The sequence below is a fragment of the Patagioenas fasciata genome, chromosome 16 (genome assembly GCF_037038585.1).
Source record: "Patagioenas fasciata isolate bPatFas1 chromosome 16, bPatFas1.hap1, whole genome shotgun sequence".
Taxonomy (NCBI): domain Eukaryota; kingdom Metazoa; phylum Chordata; class Aves; order Columbiformes; family Columbidae; genus Patagioenas; species Patagioenas fasciata.
In genome coordinates, this window is record NC_092535.1 from 15,188,795 (window position 1) to 15,213,282 (window position 24,488).

Sequence of the window (24,488 nt, forward strand, 5' to 3'; positions counted from 1 at the left end):
GAAGTTGGCAAACTCATTTAATAAGGAGGAATTTTACCTTTCAAAGTGTTCTGTGACATTCCATGCAGAGTACTGAAGGAACAATGACTTGACCCCGTATTTTGCAGCTGTGCTCAGTAAACCCTCGTGCCCGAGGGACGGATCCCTGCTGACCTGTACCCGACAACCCCAAGTTTCCAGCGGTGAGACTGAACGCACAGAACCGCAGCCTCCCCTCCCTGTGAAACCCGGGGCTCTGCTCCAGGACACAACAAGGTTTAGGAACGCAGTGACTAACTAGTGCTGACGACAGAAAAGGAAATTATTTGATGTTCCTACGGGGAAGAAAGTCTTTTCTTGTCCTACGGGCAGCGTGGCGGCACAGAAGACAACACCCCAAAGACAATGTCGTACTTCCCCCCGCTCTCAGCTGAGGCGACTGACACATCTGCCGGGCTCCGCTCACGGGCGCTGCGCTTCAGCATGAAAGCACCTCTGTCCTTCCTGGGCACAACCTGCAAGGCCTCGCATCAGGTGCTCCGAGATCCTCGGCTGGCAGGAACGCGCAGTCCGATGATCGGCCGCAGTGCCCTGGCTGCCACAAAACGTCCCGTGCGCTCCCCGTGTCGAACGGCAACGAGCGCCCGGAGGCGCGGTGCAAACCGGTGGGGGTCAGCGGGCCCCTCAGCAGGAAGGTTGGGGTGACAGGTGTAATCATCACATGAAAGACCAAGACAACCATCAGCAGACATACATACATAATATGTACAGTGGCCATAGATGCATTTGCTCTATGAAGGAAATAATAACATTTTAAGCTGCAGAAAATGATCAGATTCCAGAGCTTTTTAGTGCCAGGTGTCTGTAAAACTTGCCAGTAAAAAGAGAAGGAAATGTTCAAATGTGGGCTGAGTGAAGTGATGCAGCTGTCAGACGTGGTATTATTTCTTCTCTGTTTCAGACAAGAAATGCAGAAGTATGCTTGTATTTTGCACTACGTGCTGTGGACAGAAAATGATCGCAGTAGTGTTTGGTTTGGTTTGTACCTTTTCTCTCGCTCTCCTCAGCTTTTCCAACAGAGCCATCAGTATCAAAACAGCACAGGTGTGAATTTAGTAGGCAGCAAATCTCAAGCCTCTCTGTGGGGATTATGCGATTCGGGCTTTCAGAGCGGGCAGAGACACGGCAGTGTAAGGAAAGCCCTGAACCCACCCAAACCATTGATTTTCAGTCTGTGGTCTGTGGGTTTTTATAAATCTGGAGAGGACTGCTATGACACCTCCAAAAAGTAGCTCAGAAAATTAAGCCCGTTGCCACTAAGCTTAAACTTACCATGGAGGAGGCTGAACCTCTGTAAGAAAATATGGGGGGGTCCACAAGTAGTTAGAAGCTGAAACCCACCGCTCTGGCTACAAAATGAGGCTGTCAGCCAGTCTGTGGAGCGTCTTCATTCAGAATAGTTACTCCTGAAATTCAAGGTGTGTAGTGATGCGAGAGAAGGAATGAACACAGGAGGCTGCAGACTGATGAAAATCAGCTGGTCCATACAGCGCATGAAAGGACCCCCCCGATACTCCAGATACAGGCAGCTACGCACACTGCATTAGGCTGTATTAATTACTGGCTTGCACAGGAGGCAAAGAATGAACTTGGGACAGACAAGGAGATGAAGATGACAGTATCAGCAGCAGCTGTTTTTTCCTTTGCTAATGGTCCTGTTCACTAAAATGAAGATGCTGGCTAGAACTGGGCTTTTGAAAAGACTAAAAATATTAGCAAGACTCTGCCGAAAGAAAAAAGTGTGTTCCCTGCGCTCCTCTAACAGGACCGGGCTGTCTGCCACTCAAACCACTAAAAGATAAAAAAGATCAGAGTGCTGTGTTGGGCTGTGAACCCCTCTGGTGTCATCCTGGTGGGGAGGGCAGAAAGTCCATCAGCGGGTGTGCGGGCCCCGGTGGGAGGGCCGTGTCACAGCACGCACGGGACCCCCAGCGTCCCAGCCCCGCTCGGCGGCCACGCCACCGGCGAGTGCTACGAGACTGTGGCTCCGGCAGCATCCGCGCTCCTGGGGTCCTTCAGGCCGATGATGAAACTGTTGGTTCTCCTGGCCCCGTGAACCAGGGAGAGCACTTTGACTTTGTCCACTTGATGGCCCCTGGCTACAAGAAACTCAATGTCTTCTTCAGAAAACTCACCTGTAGGGGTTTTAAAAGAGGAGTTTGTAACTGAAACCACTGCTGCCGTTCATGCCAAGCCCTGTCCCAGCCCTGCTGGGGTGTACGGTGCGATGGAAGCGCCTGCGGCCCCTGGGGGTCCCAGCTGGGCCGAGCCCAGCGCCAGGACCAGCGCTGCTGCCGCTCAGAGGGAAATGAGGGGATCCAGGAGACCATTTACAGATGTAGGAGATCCTCCTCTTTGGAAAATGGGGAAAATACTCTGTTGGCACCTATTGTAGTCATTCTGCTTACAGAACACCAGGCTGTTCCTGCTCTTAGGAGCTTAGGGACAAATGACAGTATTAACAGTTACGAGAGAAAATAAGATGCAAGGCAACTCAGAAGTAACGATAGTAGAACAAGTTGTCAAATGACAAACTTTGCGATAAGCCTTCCAGCTTCCCCTTCATGCATTTCTCAATCTTCCAGCCATCCACCTGAGGCTGTTTGCTCTTCTGCCTTCATTCTGTTTATTTGGTGGTTTGTAATTTCTGTATGAAGTGCCTGAGGACACGAGCTGGGGATGCAGCTGGACAAACCAAGCAGGCACACAGAAATCCCACAGTTATTTAAGCTCTATACAGTGCAGATATATTGCACAGATCTTGTTGAAGCCAAATGTCCAACCCCCGAAATTATGACCTTTTGAAGTTTTAGATTTGTTTGAATTACATTCTGGTTTCCAAGTCTGTGCATCACACTCCACAGGTATTTTTAGATTTTCCTCTGAAATGTGAAATCCTAGAAACTTTGGCTATTTTGTGTCAAATTTAAACCGAATTTCACTTATGGTTCACTCTGGTAAGGTATGGAGCTTTGTGAAAAACACCAGCTAGACCAAGACTTGCAACACCAAGGACAAGAGCTGGCAGTGCCGTCTCCAGAGGGTCAGCATGGATGCTGCATTTCCAGCACTGTCAAGCTACAAGCCTTGCTGTGAGCCTGGTCTTCTCCCCGGCTGGTGGAGTTGAGGGACATGGACTAGAAGGTGAAAGAACATCATTCATGGCAGTGGTAATAAAGTGTATGCAGAGCTGGCAGCTTTCAGGACCTGTCTGGGTGAAGCTGTGGTTGCACTCTTGTTTATTTGGATGTCCTCAATGGTGTTATATCAGATCGCCAAAAGGTTTTAAGGACAGCAGGAGTGCTACCAGGAGGTGAGCGGGGACGCAGGGAGGGATGGGGAGAAGCACCCCATGGAGTTTGGACAGGTAGTGCTGGAGGGGTCAGGGGATGTTCCCCAGACACGAGGGAGAGGGCTTGGCAAGGGCTGCAAGCTCTGCGGACACCGGGCTGCTGCTTCTTGTCTTCCCCAAAACGCCCTGCACCCCTGGGGACCCTAGAACACGGTGAGCTGTGCGCTGCTGTCCCACCCCCACAGCAGTGCGCCAGGAAACCTGTCTCCTTTTCTAACACCCTGGAGTTGTTGGCTGCACAACACCCAGTGTCCATACTCACTGTCAACCTGCAGGGTGTCGGACTGAAGCTGTGGGTGAAGTCGACCAAGTGACAAACTTTCACTCAGATTCTTGTTAAACGCTAACACATTTACCAAAACCTGCAAGAGAATAAAGCACCTTCAATAATTTAAAAAAGTAAAGAGAATAGGAGAAGCCAGCCTCTCGAGCATCCCCCTCATTGGTGGCTTCAACATCTGCAGATGCAGCAGGCAAAGAAGATTCTGAACCTTTTACCAAACAGCACGAACTAACGCAGGGTTTCACACACACAGAGACCCCTGAAATACAGGCTGTGCACTGCTGGTGGAAACGCGGTGCCTTCTCAGGGTTGCCTGGACTTCTTCTCACATAGCTCCTGCTAACTTAGGAGATTCGTGTGTCGGAACGTGATGTAATCTCTAAATATGTGTTTGTTACAGCCAAAAGCTCAGCACAAGACTTCCCCAAACAAAGCATTGGGAAGCAATGGTTGGCTTTAGTTTTGCTCTGAATAATGCCATCCAAAAAGGTAAGGAACATGGGAGCCAGCTTCACTTGTGCCTTTCTTTTTAGCAATCCATTGATGTTGAGTGTGTAATCATGCAATATGCAACTACTTCTCATTATCATAAATCATAAATTAGGACGAGCTGCCCAATTTCTAGCACATGCTGAGCAGGGAGGAATTCATTTGGGAATGCGCTAAAAGGAGCGTTTCATAGGGAAAAGGGCTAAAGGGCTGCCAGTCTCCCGCAATTCTCTGAATACAAAATGTTCCCTTTTTCCCTAATGATCCTTGTGATGAGTTTTGAACAGGTATCAGAACGACACAAAACCATTACACATTTTGCCAAGATGCTTTTGCTCTATAATTGTGAGTGGTGCAACCAGGAAAGGTACAAGAGAAGTAAATCAGTAGCTCTGAGAAATTTGAAAACCCAAATGTGTGGAGCTGGTGACATGAAAGACTGAACTGGTGATCCTGTGGCCACCGGTTCCAGCGCAGCGCGGGATGCTGGGAGGGGAAAGTCTGTGCTACGGGGGGGACCCTACTGAGCGCTGAGCTCAACCGCGGCTCCCAGGGGCAGCACCCACCTGAACGATGCTGCTCAAGGCTTTGTCCCCGTTGTTTGCTCCCAGACTCAGGTACGTCCCGCACATCCCCTTGGACGGTCTCACGATGGTGGGCAACAGGAAAGACAGGGGCCGTTTCCGAGGCTGGATGAGGTTTTGCTGCAGTTGAAGAACAGACACACCAAAGAATTTCAACAAGGTGTCTAAAGAGTTGCTGGTGCTCAGGTTGTGCACGTTAACTTCTTACTCTTCACGCTTCAGCCAGCAATGGCGCTTGTGTAGTTTTACAAGGCTGACACCCTCACTGCTGCGATAACACGCTCTGGTGTTAACAGGACTGTCCCATTTCACACTGTGCCATCTTATATATACAGAAGGTATATGGAGCCATTTGCCCACTTCTAAAGTACGAGCCCAGCAGAGTGGGATGGTTTTACAACACAAGGCAAGAAGAAGCAACACAGCAGCACTGGAAGCCACCAGTATTGGTCTGTAATTGCTTCCTCCCAAGACCTGAAGACTTTTTTTCCACTATCTTTTAATTTTAAACCTGCAGAACATCAATTAATAAAGAGAGTCCTTAATTCAAGTCGAGAGAAAAGGACGGTTGCTTTAAAGTGCATCTGGACTGCAGGGAAAACAGCCAGCTAAGATGTGCAGTATTGTTTGATAAAACTGCATTATAACAATAACTGATGCACATGAAGCCTTCTGTTCACTCTGTTTCAGTGGCTCATATAATAAAAAAATAGGAGCTTTCTACAGACTGCTGCATCTCAGTTATTAATAAGGTATTAAACAGCCTCCCTGTTGTGGAGATGAGAATAAAACTGAAAAAAATGGTGCAGACAGCTCAATGTCATGTCATGTCATTCATTACCGGTCTGGGAATGGAGTGGTTCGTTGTTTTGTTTTGCCAAGAGAAGTCCAACATCTGGCTGTTCAGGAGGACTCCGGAGGGTGTCATTATTCCACTGCCAAAGGGACGGTTCAAAGAACTGAAAGAAGCACGAAGAAACCTCATTAAAATCCTCCCAGAGACTTTTGTACACCTTGAGGCTTTCACAGCTCCAATTTTTTGTTCCATCCTGGCTTGATAGAGACTCCTCAGTAGCTCTTTAGGGCTGGTTAGATGTGAGGAAAGCCTCCATGTACTTGGGAGCAGGAACCACATGGGCGACAACAGCTCTGTCCCTCCCTGTGTTTAAGGATTCCCCTCTACATGATGGATCTGTTTCCATGCCCCTATCAGTCCTCAAATTTGGCCATGACCTCTTCTCCAGGGAGCAGAGTCAGGCCAGTCCAGACATGTTTCGCTGTGAGAGGTGCAGGATCGCACAGGGCAGAGCAGCCCCAGCTCACACTTCTCCCCATCCCTCCTCTTGCAGGACTGAGACAGAGCAGCCCAGCTGCTCCAGCTCTGGTCCCCATCCCGTCCTGGTGAACCTGCCTTCTCTCCCCGCTCCCACCCTCCGAGCCCATCATGGAGGGAGGAAGCAAATCCTTCACCTTACAGCCGCAACAATGAAGTCATCGGGTCCCATGACAAGGACCTGGCTAGCAGCGGGGCCGCTCTCCACCGAGAAGTGAGGCACATGGAGATCAGACGAGAAGGACTGGGAGTCATTAATCAGCTGGCGCAGAGAATTAGCTTCTGATTTGCTTCACCAATGAGGGAGGGAAAGAGGAAAGAAAGCCATGAGCCTAGGAAGCCAAACATCTCTTGGTCTCTTGTTGGGAGCACATCTACATGGCTACTGGCGGCGTGCCCCTGAAACGGGGCCGGTGCTGAGGACAGGGAGCTGCTCCAGTTCCCGATGGAAGGAGACAAGCTGGCTCAGCCCACGCAGAGCGGCAACGCCACCGAGCTCTGGGCTCTGTCTGCTGTGGTGATCTCAGCCACATGGAGATGGGCTGGCACCCCCGGCTGAGGGCCAGTCCACCAGCAGGAGGGCAAGTCAGGGACAGCCTGGGGCCACCAGCCATAGATTAACCTGGCTGGGCTGAAACCCCGGCCTGGCCTCTCCCACACATCTGGGTGTTCTGCAGGGGCACTGAGCCCCAGGGTGGGGAAGGGAGCGCCAGAACGTGCGTGAACAGTCATGACCATGTGGATGGCTGTTTACACGACCTGCTGAGAAGGAGTATTTAGAAGAGTGAATAAGTAGGAGGAATCCTGAAGATGAAGCTGGTTCCAGGAAGCCTCCATGTGAGGACACTCCACAACCCACCCCCAGAGCCCCCTGGTATCAGCTGTGATCCCTGTGGACAAGTGAGCCCTGGGAGGACACTGAAGTGTCCTCAGTAGGACAGAGGCAGAAAAACCTCAGGTTTCCCTGGGCACTGAAAAGAGCAAATCCAGGAATGATATCCAAACCACACACCTGGCAACTGTCACCTTACCTGCCAGCCTCAGACCTACCTCACCATGTCTTCTGCAGCGTGAGTGATGGACACATCATCAGATGGGTCTCCCAGGTTACTAGCTAGACTCAGGGCTATTTTTAATGTCTACATTGAACACACAAAGAAAGAAACACTTAGAGGGTTCTGGAAACACAACTTTTCATACTCCAAAGAGAAAGAGGTATCTGGTCTCCTGGCAAGTTGGCTAAAGGCTATGAAGAAAAATGTTTAAAAGCCTGGTCCTGGAAATACCTCATGCAAAGGGCTGCCACACGTGGGTATGGGGACCAAAAGGGCATCAGTTTGTCATGGAAAACTGTGTGTGTGGGAGCTGAGTGTCCCCAGCACTGTGTGAACATGGTGGAACATCCCTGGCAGGAGCGGACCAGCTGGCTCGACCCAGCTCCGTGGTCCGGCTGCACTGCCAGCTGGCAGACGGGGTCACCAGGATGTCACTCACTTTCTATTTCCATTCCTGAGTGGAGATAACGGTGAATCCCAGTGGGACAGGGGGTCCTGGGCTCACCGCTGCCCCTGGATGGCAGCTCCGCTGGCCCGGCACCACAGCTGAGCAGAAATGAGCTATTCTGCTCATCAGCTGCTACCCATGCTCCTAGTTGTAAGTCATCCAAAGTGCTTGAACAGAAAGTGTTGGTCCCAGCACACTTAAGGGGATGATGGTTTAAAAAGAGGAAGGGATCTGGTTTCTCATACATGCAGAATCCTGGCTAAGCCGGTCTGTTAAAAATGGGGAAGGAAGATGCCATTTCAAGACAGTTTATCCAGTCGTGCACAGCCAGAGGCAGCCACGAGGAGAAACGTGCTCCTCAACCAAGCCAGTTTGTGTCCAGCAGAAGCACACAGACTTTCAGCTTGCAGGTTGTGCCATTTTCATTCAAGCTTCAAGGCAGTACTTTGTCCTGCAGGTAGGTAGCTAGATGTGACATCTCTTTTGATACATGCCACATATCAACAGCCTATCCAGAAGTGTCATCATTTATCTTCTGATGTACAGTGTAGAACATTATTAACTTCTGGAGAACGTGGCATTTGCATGAAACAGTCTCCTGACCACCACACCATATGGAGGATGTACTTGGTGGCCATGGAGGAGCTCCACTGAAACACGCAGACCATGTCCACCCCACACCCTGTCCACGGCTGTCCCAGGCCTGGACTACCTGGTGCTGCCCTAGCACTGAATCTCAGCTGCGTGTTCAGCCACGTGATCCCCGCTGGTCAGGGTTACACACCTTCGGAAGTCAGCCCTATATCTGGAGGTTGCTGCTCCTCGGCTGGGACATGATAACCAGTGGGTAGAACTCTTGGCCTGGTGCAAATGCAGAGCAAACAGATTCATCTAAAGCTTCCTGAAGAAAGCTCAACAAAAACAGGTGAGTCAACCTTCTCTGCCGCTGCGCAGGCCTGGCAGCGTGTAACACCTCCAGCTGTTGCATTTTTTATGAGAGGCGACGACTTCCAAGCGCCCACTGTCCTGTCTGCTACAAGGACATGGTGAAATCCTTGCTTAACGTCCACAACTCCTAAAACCCAGTGGTGGGCCTGAGAAGCATCTAAGAACGTAACTCTGCTTACAGAGCAGGAACCTGGCAGTTGCTCAACTTCCTGGGAAGCTGCAATGTTCTGGTAGGGCTGACAGCCCCGAGTACTGGAAAATCATGATCTGCACCACTGAGATCATGAGGTTGGCTACATGTAAAGATTTTTTTTAAATATAAAGTGTTCACACAGGTTTTTGCTGCCTCTCCTCGCAGTGCCCCAGCAGTGCTCTGCTGTGTCCAGGGCCACTGCAGCACAACGAGGTGGAGGAAAGAGATGGGATCACCCTCAGCTGCTGTGGGTCATTCTGAACAGACGATTGCACACAAGAAATGGGCAAAAGCCGCGGGGTTTTTCTTCGGTAAAAGCTCTGCCTAAGCAAGAAAGAGCTCAGCTGAGCAGGAGGCTCCAGCACCTACACCTACCTGAGGCAGCAGCACAGCTCAGATTTACACCTTAGCAGCCTATTTGCGCATTCTCCTCTCGGAATTATCTACAAACATTTTTGCACAACCAAGGAATAAATAAATAATTCTCTAGCAGCACAAGAAATTCATACAAATATTGAACCTCTTCTTACCTCTGCCATCCAGTGCAAGACATTCCCCCTGGATGCTTGACTTGTGATGTTAAAGCCCTCGAGGATGTTCAGGGCTGTGATCAGCGCAGGACCTGCATGTGGAGGTGGGGGACTGAAAACAAGATGACCTGTGAAGAGAAAAAGAGGAATAAAGCTGCTTTTGTCAGATACTGTCCAGTTATAATACCTTCCCATAAGCTAGTGTCCTTGAGGACTGGGATACCTTTCCAGATTTGGGGGGAAATAACGGAAAGCAACATTATTTGAAAAGGATTTCCTAAAACATTCCTGTTGTATCTTTCTTTTTCTTTATGATGAATGAAGGAAGCCCAAATAAGGATGCTTTTTTTTTTTTTATATCTGAAACTCAGTTCTTGTTGGTTGGCTAGTTGGTTTCTAAACTGCAGTAAGGAAGACTGGAGATAAAAGGGGTCTGCAACATTACAGCTATAAGGAGAATAACTACAAGGATTTCTAGAAGAGAATGGCATTTTAGAAACTTCTTGCATAAAGTTTTTCTCCCTTGTAGGTCAACTATGGGAACAGCCTTCAGACGGAGATGCTGGCCCGTGGTCCAGCTTCTATCTAGACATTGTGATCATTTTGCACCTTTACATTCTAACACCATCAAAATACCACTGGTCACTACGAAGGAAAACACAGGCTCGAAGTGCTGGAAGCGCCCTGAAGTGCTGACGATGCACCAGTGGCAGCGGGCAGGGCAGAACCTCTCCGGTGGACTTCGCTGCAGGTGCCTCAGTGCGGCTTTGACTTCCATTAAATGCTGTCACCGTGTCTTGCCAGGCAGAGCACATTTTAACCAGAGCTGCATGGCAATGGGCCAGGCGTTTACCTCGATAGACCGTGTGGATGGGATTCTCCACTGTGACGCTGTAATTGCTGAAGTCTTCCTCCACCAAGACTCCTCCGTAGTTCTGGACCTGTGCAGGAGAGCAAAGCAGCGCACCCTGAGAACGCGGGGTCAAGGCTTTCCGTGCTCCTCAGGTCCACACGCACCGCGCTGCCAAACAAACCGAGATTCTTGAGCCAAGTGCCAGGTTCCTCAGGATGCCCCAGCACCCTGTGCTTCCATGGCCCTGGTGGCCTCGCTCACCCTCTCCAAAAGCTCACCCGCCCCAGGGTGCTCTGAAGAGGTCCCGCCCACCCGTGACCATGGGGACTGGCACTGCCTCGCTTCCTCCTCTCCCCTGGGTAGCAAGGATGAGTGTGTTAAAGGTTATGGAAGCATTTGAGTACTACCAGGATAAAAGATACATATGGATCCAGAACAGACCTAACAGGTCACTATCACTAGAAATCCTTAGCATTCCATTTCCACCCCATTTTTAATTCTTTCAGGTGATAGTGGGTCTGCTGTACCTTTGGTCTTTCTTTAAGACTCTGTTAAACGTACATTTTGCTGGGCTTGATAATTGTCATGAATACAGTAAAGATGGGTAACGCCCCCAGTGCCGCTCTCCTGCGGCTGAGTCACGATGGGGACGAGGTGGGACGATGGCAGCTGCGCTCTGCTGCCGGCCCTGGCGCAGGCGGCGCTCTCAGCCCGCGTACACGGGCACTGTGCCCACGGGGGAACCCTTCCCTTCCACCCAGGAGAAGCCACACAACCCAGTGAGAGGTTCTGCTGGGGTGAGTTGCTGCCATGAGTCCTCTGGATCTCCATCCCCAAAATGGGTAAGAACAAATGTGCATGCTCTGATTTCCAGGCTAGCCAGCTAACTTGGCAATAAAAATTCTCTGGCAGAAATGGATGAATCACTGGAGCAGAAAAGCTAATGAAGGGCACGTTGTGGGGGGCATGTCAAACCACCCCAAAGCTGCAAAAGAAGATGGAGCCCCTGCTTGGGATCCCTGTCCCCTTCCCAAGGTCCCGGAGAACAGGCCGGCTGAACCCCGCTGAGGTGCGCAGGTCCGCGCCAGGAGCTGCCTCCCTGAAACCCGGGAGAAGCGGTGGGGAGTGGGGCAGGAGGACCCTGACGGCACCGAAAGACAAGCCCTGGTCAGCCACATGGCGCTGGCATCACCTCAGATTCCCCAGGGAAAACTGTTTTGCACCTGTGCCTTCCCACCATGGGATGGAAACAAAGGGTGGGGTGTTCTGGAGCTTTACTTGATTTCACCATTGACGTCCTCCCTTTGCTGGAACAATAAACACTGAGCCCTTCTCTGCAACCAAAGCTGGAATTATGCACTTGATCCTGGAGCTTGCCAGGGCCTTTGGTGTTGCAACTCCAGGCCTTGCTCCTCCACAGTTTGTGCTTCCCTGCGGCAGCCCAGCCAGGGCAGAGGGTGGCGAGGGTTCACCTGTGGAGATGCACAAGCTTGGGACTTGTCCTGTTCCTTGTTCTCCACCTCTGCCGTGGCCAAAATGAACCACAGGAGAAGATTTCCAAACACAGAGCTCACAAATGTCTCAGGCTCGAGCTGAATGAGCCCTTTCCAGATTACCAACGGCATGCTGAAGGCGCATCACTTGAACTGTATCAGTAGGGAAAAATAGTGCTACCAACTACCCTGACTGCAGCTATACAGCAATAAGTTTGGGGTTTTTTACCAGAAGAATTACTTTGTTTGTTGGTGCTATTTTTTCCAGAGCACCTCTAACAGCAGGAGTTAAACTAGGGCAACCCTAAGTGGGACCAAGCCTGCCTGATCCTCTGCTCACAAGGCTCACAGTTTTATTTTTAAACCATCTTGCTGGAGTCTATATCTTACAGTCCCAAGAACAACCAAAATTTGTGTTTAACAGTGGGGCACCTCGAGTTACGGGGAAAATAGGGTTGTCACTAATACCAGCACAGCCTAGAGGGGGTCTTGACATTGAGAAGAGCCTTCAAAAAACCAGCCTGTCCTGGTTACAGAGGAAATGGAGGTTTCACTTCGGCAGGCTGTGGAAGTGACCTGTGTGGCACTTATACCACTGCAGTGACGGGGACAGGAAAGAAAAAGGAGGCTCGATGCATTTGTCCCCATTGTTGTGCTGACACTTGGGTGTGGCTTATCTCCAGGTTGTCACCTTGGGCAGGTGACATGGCAGGTGGCATCCCCAGCACAAGCTGTGCCACGCGGTCTGGGGCAGAGCCATGGACAGACTCACCTCTGAGATCATCTCCTGGGTCAGGTTTCCACTGTAGAAAGCTGAGATCCCTTCTGTCCCCACCAGCTCCAGGACAGCCGCGAGGTCCAGGCGCCTGACGAACATGCCCGGCAGCAAGGGCTGGCCGTCCGGCAGGAAGATCTCGCGAAATCTGTCCGAGCAGTTCAGGTCCTTCAGTTCACTTATGGCTTTGGCTGTGGGTGAGAAGGAGAGGGACATCCAGAAGAGCCAAGAACGCGCAGGGGACCCGGAGCCACTGTGCGCCTGATGGGGATGCTGGAGACTTGCTGCTGCCTCTTGCCCTATTTCAAAACTCGAGGGAGACTGAGGGGTGACTCATTCATGGGGACCAATATGGAAAGGGGCAGTGTCAGGAGGATGGAGCCAGGCTCTTCTGGGTGACAACCCGTGACAAGACAAGGGGTACAAACTGGAACACAGGAGGTTCTACTTGAATATGAGAAGAAACTTCTTCCTGGTGAGGGTGGCAGAGCCTGGCCCAGGCTGCCCAGGGAGGTTGTGGAGTCTCCTTCTCTGCAGACATTCAAACCCGCCTGGACACCTTCCTGTGGAACCTCAGCTGGGTGTTCCTGCTCCATGGGGGGATTGCACTGGAGGAGCTTTCCAGGTCCCTTCAACCCCTGACATTCTGGGGTTCTGTGAGGCTGGGCCGTGCACCCCTGAGGGCCAGGAAGGGACCCCAGAGGACCCTGTGCTGTTCCCCGGTTGGTCCTGGACTGCCCAGCGTGGGCTGCTCTGACCTGTCCCTGACCGGCCCTGGGAAAGGGCTCCAGCTCTGCTGCCACCACGCTCTCCCATTGCAGTCTGTGGCACACGCATTGCTCAGCTCCCACCACCACCCACCTCCAGGTCCAAAGAGCCCTAATTTCCCATGAATAATGAGCTACATTCCCAGACGCCACACGCACTGGCTCCCCACCAGGTACTCACCCAAATCGTGTGTGACATTAAACCCCTCCTGGGCGACTCCAGCCGCAAGACCCAGCAGCTCGGACCACGGGAGTCTGCCAGAGGAGAAAGGACAAGGAGGAACGTGCCATGGAGGGGTGCAGCAGGGCGGGGTGCTGCCCTGGGCTCGGCTCTGTGGTCAGGGGGCTTCTGAAAGACCAGGCTGTGGGGCCAGCGGGGCCAAAGGGAGGACTGAGCTTTCAGTGGGTTGTTTCTTTTTAGCAGGACCATCATCAAATGCTCCATGATGGGCACAAGAGAGGAAGGTTGGCACAAGGACAGGGGAAGGGCCATCTCTGGAGCAAAATTTCAAGCCAGGTCCTGGCCTTGAGCAAATCATTCACATTTCTCCCTCCCTGTCCCAGCGGGGCATCACGGACAGCCACGCTTCTTAGGGTCCAGGTAAAGAGGCAATGAAAGTGCAGACATGCATGAAAATGTCCTGTGCCTGTTTCTAAAAGAGCATTTATTGTCCATCTTGTTAGCCAAAATTTTTCTTTGCAGAAAACCTGACCAAGCTGAATGCTTTCTTTTGTTAAATGAAGTACTGAGAAATGAACATATTTTTCAGCACAAGCCTCCAAGCACCCCTTAGCTAATGGTTTTGACTGATGGCTGAGAACACGCTCTGATGGTGAGGGCCTGTGAGCTCCAGGTCCCCTGTGGGGACCCCAGGGCACAGTGTGTGCAGCACAAGGACAGCTCGCCTGTGCCCGCCTCGTCTCTTACCTCCCATGTAACTGGTGTGCCTGGTGCAGTCCTTGTATCATGCCTGGCACCCCCACGAGCAGACCTGGCTGTACCAATAGGAAGGACAAAACGGGATTGCAAGTCAAGAAGATGCAAGTCACATTCACATGGCCTATAGGAGTGGGGAAGAGGTCTGGAGCAACACACTAAATTAGGGAATAAAAGGTTTTGGAAGGAATGAGGCAAATTCAATCCTGTTCTCAATCCAGTTTGGTCAGGAAAAACACGGGATCATGCCCCTCCTGCGGCCCTTGTCCTTCTGGCTCCCCGCTGCCAGAGGGACATGGCTCTTTACTCCCCAGCCCAGCAGGCTCCAGGTGTTTTTGCGCTTCCAAAGAAGTATTTTCCCTGGACTTCACATGTCTGCAGGGCCCAGGGTCTCCCTGGTGGTGGGAAAGGCTTCCTGTTGCTTTCCTGTTCCAGAGAGTTATGGGGAGAGGAGAGCCGGAGACATCAGCCAGCTGCAGCCCTGGAGGGGTCGGCGTGGGACACCGTTGCTCACCTTGGTGTCCTTCTGCAGGTCCCCGTCCAGCGGGATGCCCAGGGGAGCCACCTCACGGAAGTCAATCACCCAGCTCCTGTTCTTCCGGATGTCGTGGACCAGCATCACCCCCCCCCTGCAGCGAGATGGGGTCACAGCTGGCACAGTTGCCCCTGCAACAGGTGCTGCCGTAAAGCCAAAACAAAGAGCACGGGTGCCACCGGGGCCCCAGCGTGACAGGGCCATCGTCACAGGTGCCCAGGCTCAGCAGTGACCCAGGGCTGGCCAGCGGTGCAGGGGAACGCTGCTGCCCTGCCCCAGAGAGCGGCTCAGGACAACCAGGCCGCCCTGTGCTGAGCCTGCAGTGAGGCTGGAGCAGCCCCTGCCAGCCTGGCCAGAGGACCACTGGCTCTGTCCCACCGTCAGCCTGGGACTACCTGGGATTTTCTTTCTAATCTGAGCAGTTTTGCAACAAAACAGGGTTTTCGCTTACAACAGCAGCCCGTGGCCAAGCCTGGAGAAGCTATCAGGTGACGGCATTTTATGCAACGCTCTCGAGACCTCCCGGAGAGCAGCAGCTCACGTGGATGCCACCCTGGGACGGGGCTGTGAAGAGGCCACCTGCCACCGGGTGCTGCCCCGGCTGCTGCCCCACGCCCACTCCAGCCTCAGCCCGCTGCCACAGCCAGAGCAGCGCTCACGGAGGGGAGCACTCAGTCTCTGAAAGCGATGGGACCGAGCTCAGTGTGTCGCAAGCTCCCAGCACACTCGCACAGGGGCTCGCAGCCTGTGGTCACTTTTTCAACCCTCTTGAGCCCGAGGCTTGGGCTTCCCTGGCAGCCACTGCGGCAGACACAGCTTCTCCCTCCATGGGTGTCTGTGTCCCTCATTGTCAACTGAGCGCACATGAAGGGTCCCTGTGCAGACGTGGACACATCCACCGCTTGATGTCAGAGACCTGGTACCACGTGCTGGGACTCGGGCTACCAGGAGGCAAGTCTCAGCTGATGGAGAAACCATCTGCTTGAGAACAACCACAGAAAACATCATGGGGGAGAATGACCAACACTTACCCGCCGATCCCTGACGTGTGGGGGTTGACGATTCCTGCGCAGAGGGCTGAGGCGATGGCTGCATCTACCGAGGAGCCCTGCTTGTTGAGCACCTCTATGCCCAGGGCCGTGCAGCGGGCAGCATCTGTGACCACGGCACCGCGGTGGAAGATCTGCCGGACAAGGAGAGCGGTTGTGCCCGGGGAGGGGTGCTGGGGCCCCCCAGATCTTCACCCAGCTCCTTGGGACCTGAAGCCTGAGGCCACTGCCAAGTCTGTAGCTGATCTGCATTTCCAGGTGCCTCCAAAGGCAGGTGGGAGTAATACGTCCCTTGGCCCCCCAGGGCAGCGGTGGCCGCTCTGCATGTAGCCATGGCCATCAGCTCAGCCGGTTTCCAACCGCAGAGGTGCTGCGCTGCTGGGCCACGTCTCACCCTGTCCTCCACAACCCCAGAGCAACGGGTGACAGCGTGCTGTCCCTGCGCTGCACAACGCGGTCACTGGAAACAGGAATACAGCTGCAAAGAATGCAGCATCGCCCAGCACCACGGCTCGTCCTCATCCTGCCCTGGTGCCAGTGCCACCACTAATGCAGTCACAGGAATTACAAAGGCTCATTTCAACCTTACGGTACAAATTGCAGCATCTCAGCATGAGCCACCGTGGCTCTGGGAACTGTGAAGGGCGGGGGCAGGCTGGGGGTAGGACCGGCCCCTCCTGCAGAAGGGCTGCGTTGCGCAGGCTCCCTCGGGCGTTGCACCCCCAGCGCTGTGTTCTGTGTGCCAGCGAGAGAGCAAAACACTTAAAAAAAGCAAATCCTTTTCATGTGGACTTGCAGGCTGCTCTGCCCTTCGAGCAGCAGGTGGGGAAGACGACGGCAACTACTGGCTGTCCCTTGGCCCTTCTCAGGCTGCAGCGCCTGGCAGGAGCTGTTCTGCAGGTACAACCCCACGGCCACGCTGCCTTTGCTTGGCAGTTTAGCGCTGCAACGAGGGACAGATCAGCAGGACGTTCAGCTCTGTTTTCAGCTACTCCCCTGCTTGGTCCTGGATGGATCCTTCCAGAGGTGAGTCTGGGCATACAGATCCATAGAACTCTCTTCAAGTCGAGATATACGAAAGACTCCTACTGCTTAACTAAGGGTTGCTCTGTGAAAGCATTCACATCTGGCTCAAACCACGGCTGGAGACACAGCAGCGGGGGTGCCTGTTTCCCACTGGCAGCACCCCCAAACCCACCAGGCACAGCCACCCACACCCTGACCGCGGCGCTGAGAGCCCAGCTCGCCTCTCTGAGCACAACCCCCAGCCCCAGCCACGGGAAAAAGCTTTCAAGACAATTTGGAGTGGAATCACAGAGACTCAGAACCCAGGGTCTCACTGACACCAGCCGGGGCTCACCAGCACTTACCCCACTAAACTGTGGGCAAAGTGGAGAGTTAGGGAGCTTCTCCTATTTTTGGAGTCAAAGCCCAACCGCAAAGGCACTGCTTCATCTTACCTGAGGGTCCCCAAAATAGATCTGCATGATCAGGGCCACCGTGACCCCCATGGCGAAGGTGAGGCAGGCGGTGATGATGACAGTCAGCCCGTCCTGCCGGCAGCTGCAGTCTCCAGAAAAAGGGTCCTTGCTGGTCTCCTGGAGAGGGGACACGTCCTGGCTGCCCATCTCTGACGAGGACGAGGGCAGGCGCTGGAGACGCGCAGACTTCAGGAAGGAGTCTGGGTCTTTGTGAGCAGCAGGGAGAAAACAAGTGTTAGTTATTGAGCAACACGGGGTTCTTATTGCAGTGTTTACCCAGCGCTAACGTTACGTCGTGCCCCTTCCAGCAAGGTTATTATCTTCCCTATTGATTCCAGCTCGATAGAGAATTTCTGGCTCAGACACTGCTCTGGGCCGCTTTATCAATCCCTTCCGCTAGCTCTAGCCAGCTCAAGCTGACTTCCCTGGAGATTAAGAAGGGCAAAAAAAACCTGAATTTTGCTCCATTTCAGTCCATTCATCAGTCTTCAGTGACAGGCCCACAGTTACTGCTCCGTGTGGATGGGTTCTTAACACAGCACTGACTTGCAAACAGGTCTCTGAAATGCATCAGGACTGAAGAAGAGGAAATTAAGATATTAAAATAAAAAATCCAGCAGCCTTATTGGGAACTACGCTTGAGCTAGAGCACCTGAGCAAGACAGAGGTGAAGCAAAATGTGTGGCCGGGCACAGGAAACACCCCTGTGGAAGCCGGCAAAGCGGGGCAGAGAGGAGCAAACCTGCAAACCGGAGGGCCCCGGGGCGTCCGCCCGCTCTGACGGCAGGATCCGCTCTGTTTTAATTTCTCGCTTCCTCCGGCTGACCGGGCCCACTGTGAAATCAAGCCGCTCGCCGAATGCCCAGCTCTGAGATGGCAAATGCAGTGGGGCAGGGTTTTGCTGGGCGTCTGCCGGGTGGCAAACACTGCTCAGCAGGATGAAAAAGTCTCTCTTTTGCTCTGAAAGATGCTCTGAATCTCTGCTCGCGCCAGCTCCTTTGCGGCGGGGCGGATGCCGTCCGAGCGCACCCTGCCCGTGCACGGAGCTGCTGCTGCAGCCCTGGGGACGTGCCCATCGCTGCCGGGCACCGCAGGGGACACGCAGCTCCGGCACCGGCCAGGGCTCCTGGATGAATGTTTTCAGGGGCTGCTGAGAGCCAGCGGGGCTGCAGTGCCCTGTGCATCCATGGTGGGAAGAAGAGAAGCACTGAGTGGAAAAGACAAGATGAGAAGCTTGTCCATCCACTCAGGGGATGTTTCCTGGGTTTGGAGTAAGGGACAAGGGAGTGAGCAGGAAATCGTGCATCCCCTGTCACCCCACTCTATCTGCTCTGGCGGGCAGCATCTCCCTGAGGGCTGCAGCCCTGTCCTTGCCAGGACATTAGCAAGACCTCCTGGCTGCAGCTGTCCTGGGGCCAGGCAAGGAGTTAGTTTTTCAGTGATGCTGCAATCAGGAGTAAACCCCCTGCAGCCAGGGAATCCCCTTTGGGTGAATTTAATCTCATTTATGCCGTGGTGATTCAAGAGCAGGACTGGGAAAGGCTCAGCTTTCCCAGCCCGCACCTGAGCATGCACGGAGCCCCTCCCTGGAACGTCTGGTCTGAGAGAGCTGGGAGAGACCTGGGAGGGGGTGATGGGCTGGGGTGTCCCCACTGAGGCCATAACCGCCCTGGCAGGGGACGCCATTGGGGAGCGATGTCACACACGGCCCCCAGCACCCCCCAGTGGGGAACAGCCTCACCAGTGGGGAAACAGTGAGGGGTGAGCTGGGCTCCTCTGCACAGCCCCGCCAGGACGCCATCGCTCTGCTCCCATAGCGCTGGTGACAGGCCAGCCCAGCACAAGGGGACATGAACATCCAGAGAGCAACCAGGGGAGAGGACAGGCCACGGTGCTCCAGGGTGGCCTTGCCCACCCACACAGAAATCCCTTCGTTCTCCACCACAGACATCCCGCATGGCATTGGGCAAGTCACTCAGTCTCTGTAACCCCCGGCACAGCATGGGGACAGTAGGGCCGCGGTTTGGGGACAGGAGGGGCTGGAAGGTGTCAGTCGGCAGCACAGAGGGCAAGGAGCAGCCCCAGAGCCCAACACACAAGTGACTGTCCCACCACCAACATCCATGCTTGAAAGAGAAGCCACCAAACACTACTTGGTTTCTGTGGGGGCTGTGAAGGAGACATGGCTCCCCAGGGGAACCAGCGCCACCTCAGCGCTGGAGCTGCTGCGGAGGGAACAGCAGAGACTGGAGTTGCTCACAAGCTCTGGCAGGCACTGCGATGTGGGACCATTCAGTCCTTTTGGGGTCTATCCCCAGCACCAACAGCACAACAGGGCTCCCTCCTTTCAATGAGATCTTCTGGGTGGTAGAAACCTAAGATCCACGTTCCCTCCCTGCTGGTCCGGCAGATAATGCAGCATGGAGAAACAGCTGGATTTTGCAACACGCATGCAGTGTCAGATGAGCGTGAGGTTCCACATGGCAGGAGAGCAGCAGCTCCTCCAGCCGCCCCCCGCGCAGGCGCCGGGGAGACTGAGACCCCATGCCCAGCGGAGCGGCGGCACGGCCAGAACTGCTCCGAACTGCTCGTGCTCTGCGTGCGAGCCAAGAGGCCTCGTGCTTTCGGGAGAGCTGCTCTCCCAAAGCCGCACACGACAGCTTCACCCCACCAGCACGGGACGGCACAGGAGAACGACCGATGGGAACTGCACCCGGCAGTCGCGGTGGGACGGGGCAGAGGACACGGGCTCTGCTCAAACGCGGGGTTTTGGGGTCAGCAGGGCAGACGCCTGCTCACGGGATACGAAGCAGCCCCGGGGATGAAGGGCAACGTTCCTGGAGAAGCACGGCATGAGGGAGAAGAAACGTTTCTCTGAACTACTGAGAAGGAAGCAATCAATTAGAAACAACCAAGGGTTTTCTCAAGGATCAAAGGACCACCTGACTTTATTACCCCGCGGGGCTGGCGGGAGGGATCGCTAGCTCCGTGCCAACCCCCGGCACCTCCCGCTTCCCCCATGCCCGCGGCCCCGACACGGCCCCGCAAGGTAAACGAGGGGCTGGGGACCGGGAGGAGCCTGGCGGGCCCCGCTCCCCGCGGGGGCCGGGAGAGGGAGCAGCGCCGCGGGCCGGTCTGGAGGGTGAGGGGGCTGCGGGTTGAGGGGCCCCCCGGGCCGGGCGTGCGGGGCCGCGGGCGGAGCGGAGCTCGGCGGGGCCGGGGACATGCTGCGCCGCGGGCGGGCTGGGCCGCCGCCCCTCACCCGTGTCCTGCTCGCCCAGGAACGCGTCCTCCTCCTTCCGGGCGCGGAGGCCGCTCTCGGCCGCGCCGCCCGCGTCCTCCTCGGGCAGCCGCGGGAAGCTGGTGATGCTCATGTAGTCCACGGGCGAGCCGGCGGCCAGGGCCCGCTGCCGGCCTCCCCCCGCCTCCGCCGCCACCGGCACCGCCATCGCCGCCGCTGCCGGAAGGGGCCGGGCCGGGCGGCCGCTCGGCTCCTCCCCGCGGCGGGGCCGTGCGGGGGAGCGGCCGGTGCCGGAGCTCAGGGCCGGGGGCGCTGCCGAGGCCGTGGCGGTTCCTGCGCGGGCAGGAGAGCGAAGCCGGCCCGGCCGCACGGCCCGGGCGCTGGAGCGGGCAGCAGGTCCGGGGGACTGAGGGCCGGCGGGGCCAGGCTCCGTGGCTCGGGGCGGAGGAGAAGGGCCGGCCCGGCTGGGTCTGGCTGCAGCCGGTGAAGCGCTGCGGGGCCGAGCTCGGCCCGGCTCCGCACACTGGGTCGGAGCTGATGGCCGATGCGGAGGAATCAGCCCCGGCCCCCTCGGGCCAGCGGTCCCGGCTTCCCGGGCCGAGCCTCCGGGGCAGCTGGATCAGAGATTGCCCAGTCCTGCCTACAGAAGGCTGAAAGTTTTCCAAGGGACGTGCGTGTGCTTTGTGTCGTTGCTTATTCAAGCCACCCTCTAGCAAGGAGGCTCACACGGCGCCATTTCACCTGGCGCCTTGGCAGCGAGGGGCGAGCGGCACCCAGGGGGACAGTGACACCGCGACACTGCCGCAGAGCAGCCTGGGTGTCCTTGCGCACAGCCAGCTCGGCCTGCAGTGTGAGCGTGTGCGTAACCGCCTGAAGACGAGAGCTGAAGATCACCTGCAGCACCCCAGGTTTTGGTTGGTGTTAGCGGTGAATCTGGCCAGGCTCGGCCCTGGCTCCAGCAGCAATCGCTGCTGCCGGCTCCAGCACCACCAGCACCTGCGTCAGAAGGGGCTGAGGCTGCCCGGCAGCTCGGCTGGCACAGCCCGGGCAGAGCCCCAGCTGCGGCCACAGAATCAGCCCTGCTTGGGGCAACCTGGAGCTGTGGTTCACAACAGCTCCCGTTCGGCGGAGTTTTGATTGAAATGTGTACAGCGGGGAGGCCTGGTTTGCGCGGACATTTCTGAAATCAAACCGGCTGAAACGTTTCGTTTTTTACTCCTACACTTCTTTCAGAGATTGACCTAAAAACCACCAGTAAAATAACTGGAAGGTGGGAAAGGTTGTTTCATTCTGGCTGAACAGAACGCTTCAGGTTTGTACACATCGCTTTCTCCCACAAGGACACTGGCCGCTCCCTCTCAGGCTGGCACGTGTGCTTGGCTGTTTGGCTGCCAGATCTGAAAAATCCACCCTCTGCCCTGATCTATCCTGCCCATCTGTTGTTTTGGGAGACAGTGTGTTGAGTGCTGGGCTGTGTGGCTGTGGGGAAGTCACCTGGGAGGTGTGAGTCCTGTTTCCTCGTCCTCCAACGAGGCAGCCAGTGCCCCCTGCTCTTCACTGTGTGAGCAGCTCCACCAGCTCAATGCTCATCAACGCAGGGAGGTGTAAACCTTCCTTAGCCGTGGCAGCGCCAAGCTTTCACTGGTGCTCTCCAGCAGCTTGAGGGCATAATGGACACTGCCAGGTAGTAACTAAATATTTGTGGGAGGGTAGTTGGGCTTTTACAAGCCAGTCTCAGCCTGCCCCATTTTCAGACATCTCTCTAGCCTTCACACCCCCAGCAGCTGGAGGTGGTCTCTTCCCCACCAAAGCAGCTCCTCCAAGGCCAGGAGCTCTGTGCTCACTGTGTCCTCGTCCACTTATTTGTCTGGCAGAGTATTAACAGACATCCTTGAAATGGAACACCCCAGGAAGTGTGGGCAGGGATGCTGCTGTCCCAGAAGATCACAGCAAACGCTGTCCCCAGTCGCCCAGTTGTTCATGAGACTTAACAGTGCTTGAAGACAAAGCTCTATGTCCCACTTCTTGGGTTTTCAAGACCCTGCTTGCTCCGGACCAACCCAGCCTCTATGACTCTCGTGTTTCTGACAAACCGAACCTGATCAGTTCTGTCACCTGTGGGCACCTGAGTCCCAGTGACTATGAGCGCAACCTTTGCAAGACTGGAAATCAAGCTGGAAAAATGCAGAGCTGACACCTCCGCAGGGCGGACAGGCCGTGCTCCCAGCCCCAACAGGCACCGCTTGCTTTAAAGACATCCTGAGCACTGTTAAAAACAAGTGACATCAACGTTCCCTTGCTAGGCCAAACCCACAGGTAGCATTCACATCACGCCGCATGCTCAGCCATGGCTGCTGCAGAGCTGCTCTGCGGCGGGCAGGCGCTGTTGCCAGGGCACAAGGTGTGCACCCGCCTCTCAACACCCGTTAGCACATCTCTGCACCCATACCATTTTTCACTTTAACAAAAATAACTTGCAGTAGTTTTTAGCAGATACGACAAGGTGACCTGCTTAGTGGATGTGGGAAAGGCTGTGGGTGTTGTGTACTTAGACTTCAGTAAAACCTTTGACACCGTATCCACAGCATCTCCTGGAGAAACCGGTCTGGATGGTGTATCTGCGATGGACAAAGAACTGGCTGGAGGGCCAGCCAAGGAGTTGTGGTGAACAGAGCCACATCCAGTTGGGGGCCGGTCACAAGTGGTGTCCCCAGGGCTCAGTATTGGGGCCAGTTCTGTTTAATCTCTTTGTCAATGATCTGGAGGAGGGGATCGAGTGCACCCTCAGTAAGTTTGCAGATGACACCCAGTTGGGTGCAGTGTTGATCTGCTGGAGGGTGGGAGGCTCTGCAGAGGGACCTGAACCGGCTGGATCGATGGACTGAGGCCAATTGTCTGAGGTTCAACATGGGCAAGGGCCAGGTCCTGCACTTGGGTCACAACAACCCCATGAACGCTGCAGGCTGGGGAAGAGCGGCTGGAAAAGGACCTGGGGGTGCTGGTGACAGCGGCTGAACATGAGCCAGAGTGTGCCCAGGTGGCCAAAAAGGGCTCCAGCATCCTGGCTGGTACCAGGAATAGTGTGGTCAGCAGGACCAGAGCAGTGATTGTGCCACTGTCCTGGGCACTGGGGAGGCCAAACCTTGAATCCTTGGGTCAGTTTTGGGCCCCTCGCCATAAGAAGGACACTGAGGTGCTGGAGCGAGTGGAGAGAAGGGAACGGAGCTGGTGAGGGGCTGGAGCACAAGTGTGATGGGAGTGGCTGAGGGACCTGGGGGTTCAGCTGGAGAACAGGAGCTGAGGGGAGACCTTCTGATCTCTGAACTGCCTGAAAGGAGCTTGGAGCCAGGGGGGGTCGAGCTCTGCTCCCCAGGAACAAGCGCCAGGAGCAGAGGAAACGGCCTCAAGTTGCGCCAGGGGAGGTTGAGGTTGGATGTGGGGAACAATTTCTTCCCCAAAGGGCTGTGGGGCATTGGAACAGGCTGCCCAGGGCAGTGCTGGAGTCACCATCCCTGGAGGGGTTTAAAAGGCGTTTAGATGAGGTTCTCAGGGACATGGGTTAATGGTGGACTTGGCAGGGCTAATGGTTCGACTTGATGATCTTAAGAGGTCTTTTCCAACCTAAACGATTCTATTATGCTTGAAGCCCAAGAAAGGCCACAAGAAATTTCTCTGCCCATTCCGCACCAGAATGCATTTGCTTCTCTCCTCACGAGGAGGTTAGGCCAGGGACAGTCTGCTCTTTGCTGAAAGCCACAGTGATGTTCCTCCCGGTGCAGCCAGCGGTGAGCCGCAGAGAGCCTGCGGCAGCACAGCCTCTGCTCTGCACCACCACGCAGGCCTCGTAAGGATGCAGCCTCCTGGTGGAACTGTATCCCAACAGCTGTGGCTCCTGCAGCTCAGCTCTGCCGTGCAGGAAAGACCTTTTCCTCCACGAGTCACTGCTCCATGGTAGCACAGATCCCACCAGCCATTGGTTTAGCCCCCTCGTCCCTCAAGGAGAGGAGAGTGCAGAGCAAGTATGCGCACTGTGCCCATACCAAACCTGCTGAGGACAGAGGTGCTGCCCGAGCCGTTCCCCTCACCATGTCCCTGCTCCTGTC

General features: G+C 55.0%; 1 protein-coding gene and 1 long non-coding RNA gene across 3 annotated transcripts in view; one reads left to right on the forward strand and one right to left on the reverse strand.

Moving 5' to 3' along the window:
* On the reverse strand, positions 1-20,624 carry GGT7 (gamma-glutamyltransferase 7). 2 transcript variants are annotated; one of them, XM_065849756.2, is made up of 16 exons: positions 20,407-20,485; positions 17,597-17,720; positions 17,124-17,350; positions 15,646-15,797; positions 14,594-14,708; positions 14,071-14,138; positions 13,324-13,397; positions 12,373-12,566; positions 10,108-10,195; positions 9,255-9,382; positions 7,131-7,219; positions 6,218-6,370; positions 5,589-5,706; positions 4,730-4,867; positions 3,654-3,753; positions 1-2,174 (listed from the first exon to the last, which is right to left on the reverse strand). In XM_065849756.2, the coding sequence occupies exons 2-16, from the start codon at positions 17,610-17,612 to the stop codon at positions 2,011-2,013; spliced, it is 1,824 nt and encodes a 607-aa protein (XP_065705828.2). In that variant the 5' UTR covers positions 17,613-17,720; positions 20,407-20,485; the 3' UTR covers positions 1-2,010. The 2 variants fall into 2 exon arrangements, with proteins under 2 accessions (XP_065705828.2, XP_065705827.2); XM_065849755.2 differs by lacking the exon at positions 17,597-17,720 and having other exon boundaries at positions 20,407-20,624.
* The window catches only part of LOC139829227 (uncharacterized), a 7,393-nt gene continuing 2,598 nt past the window's right edge, over positions 19,694-24,488 (forward strand). The window contains exon 1 of the long non-coding RNA XR_011741619.1: positions 19,694-20,193. This is a non-coding gene — a long non-coding RNA (uncharacterized lncRNA). The remainder of the gene's footprint in view (positions 20,194-24,488) is intronic.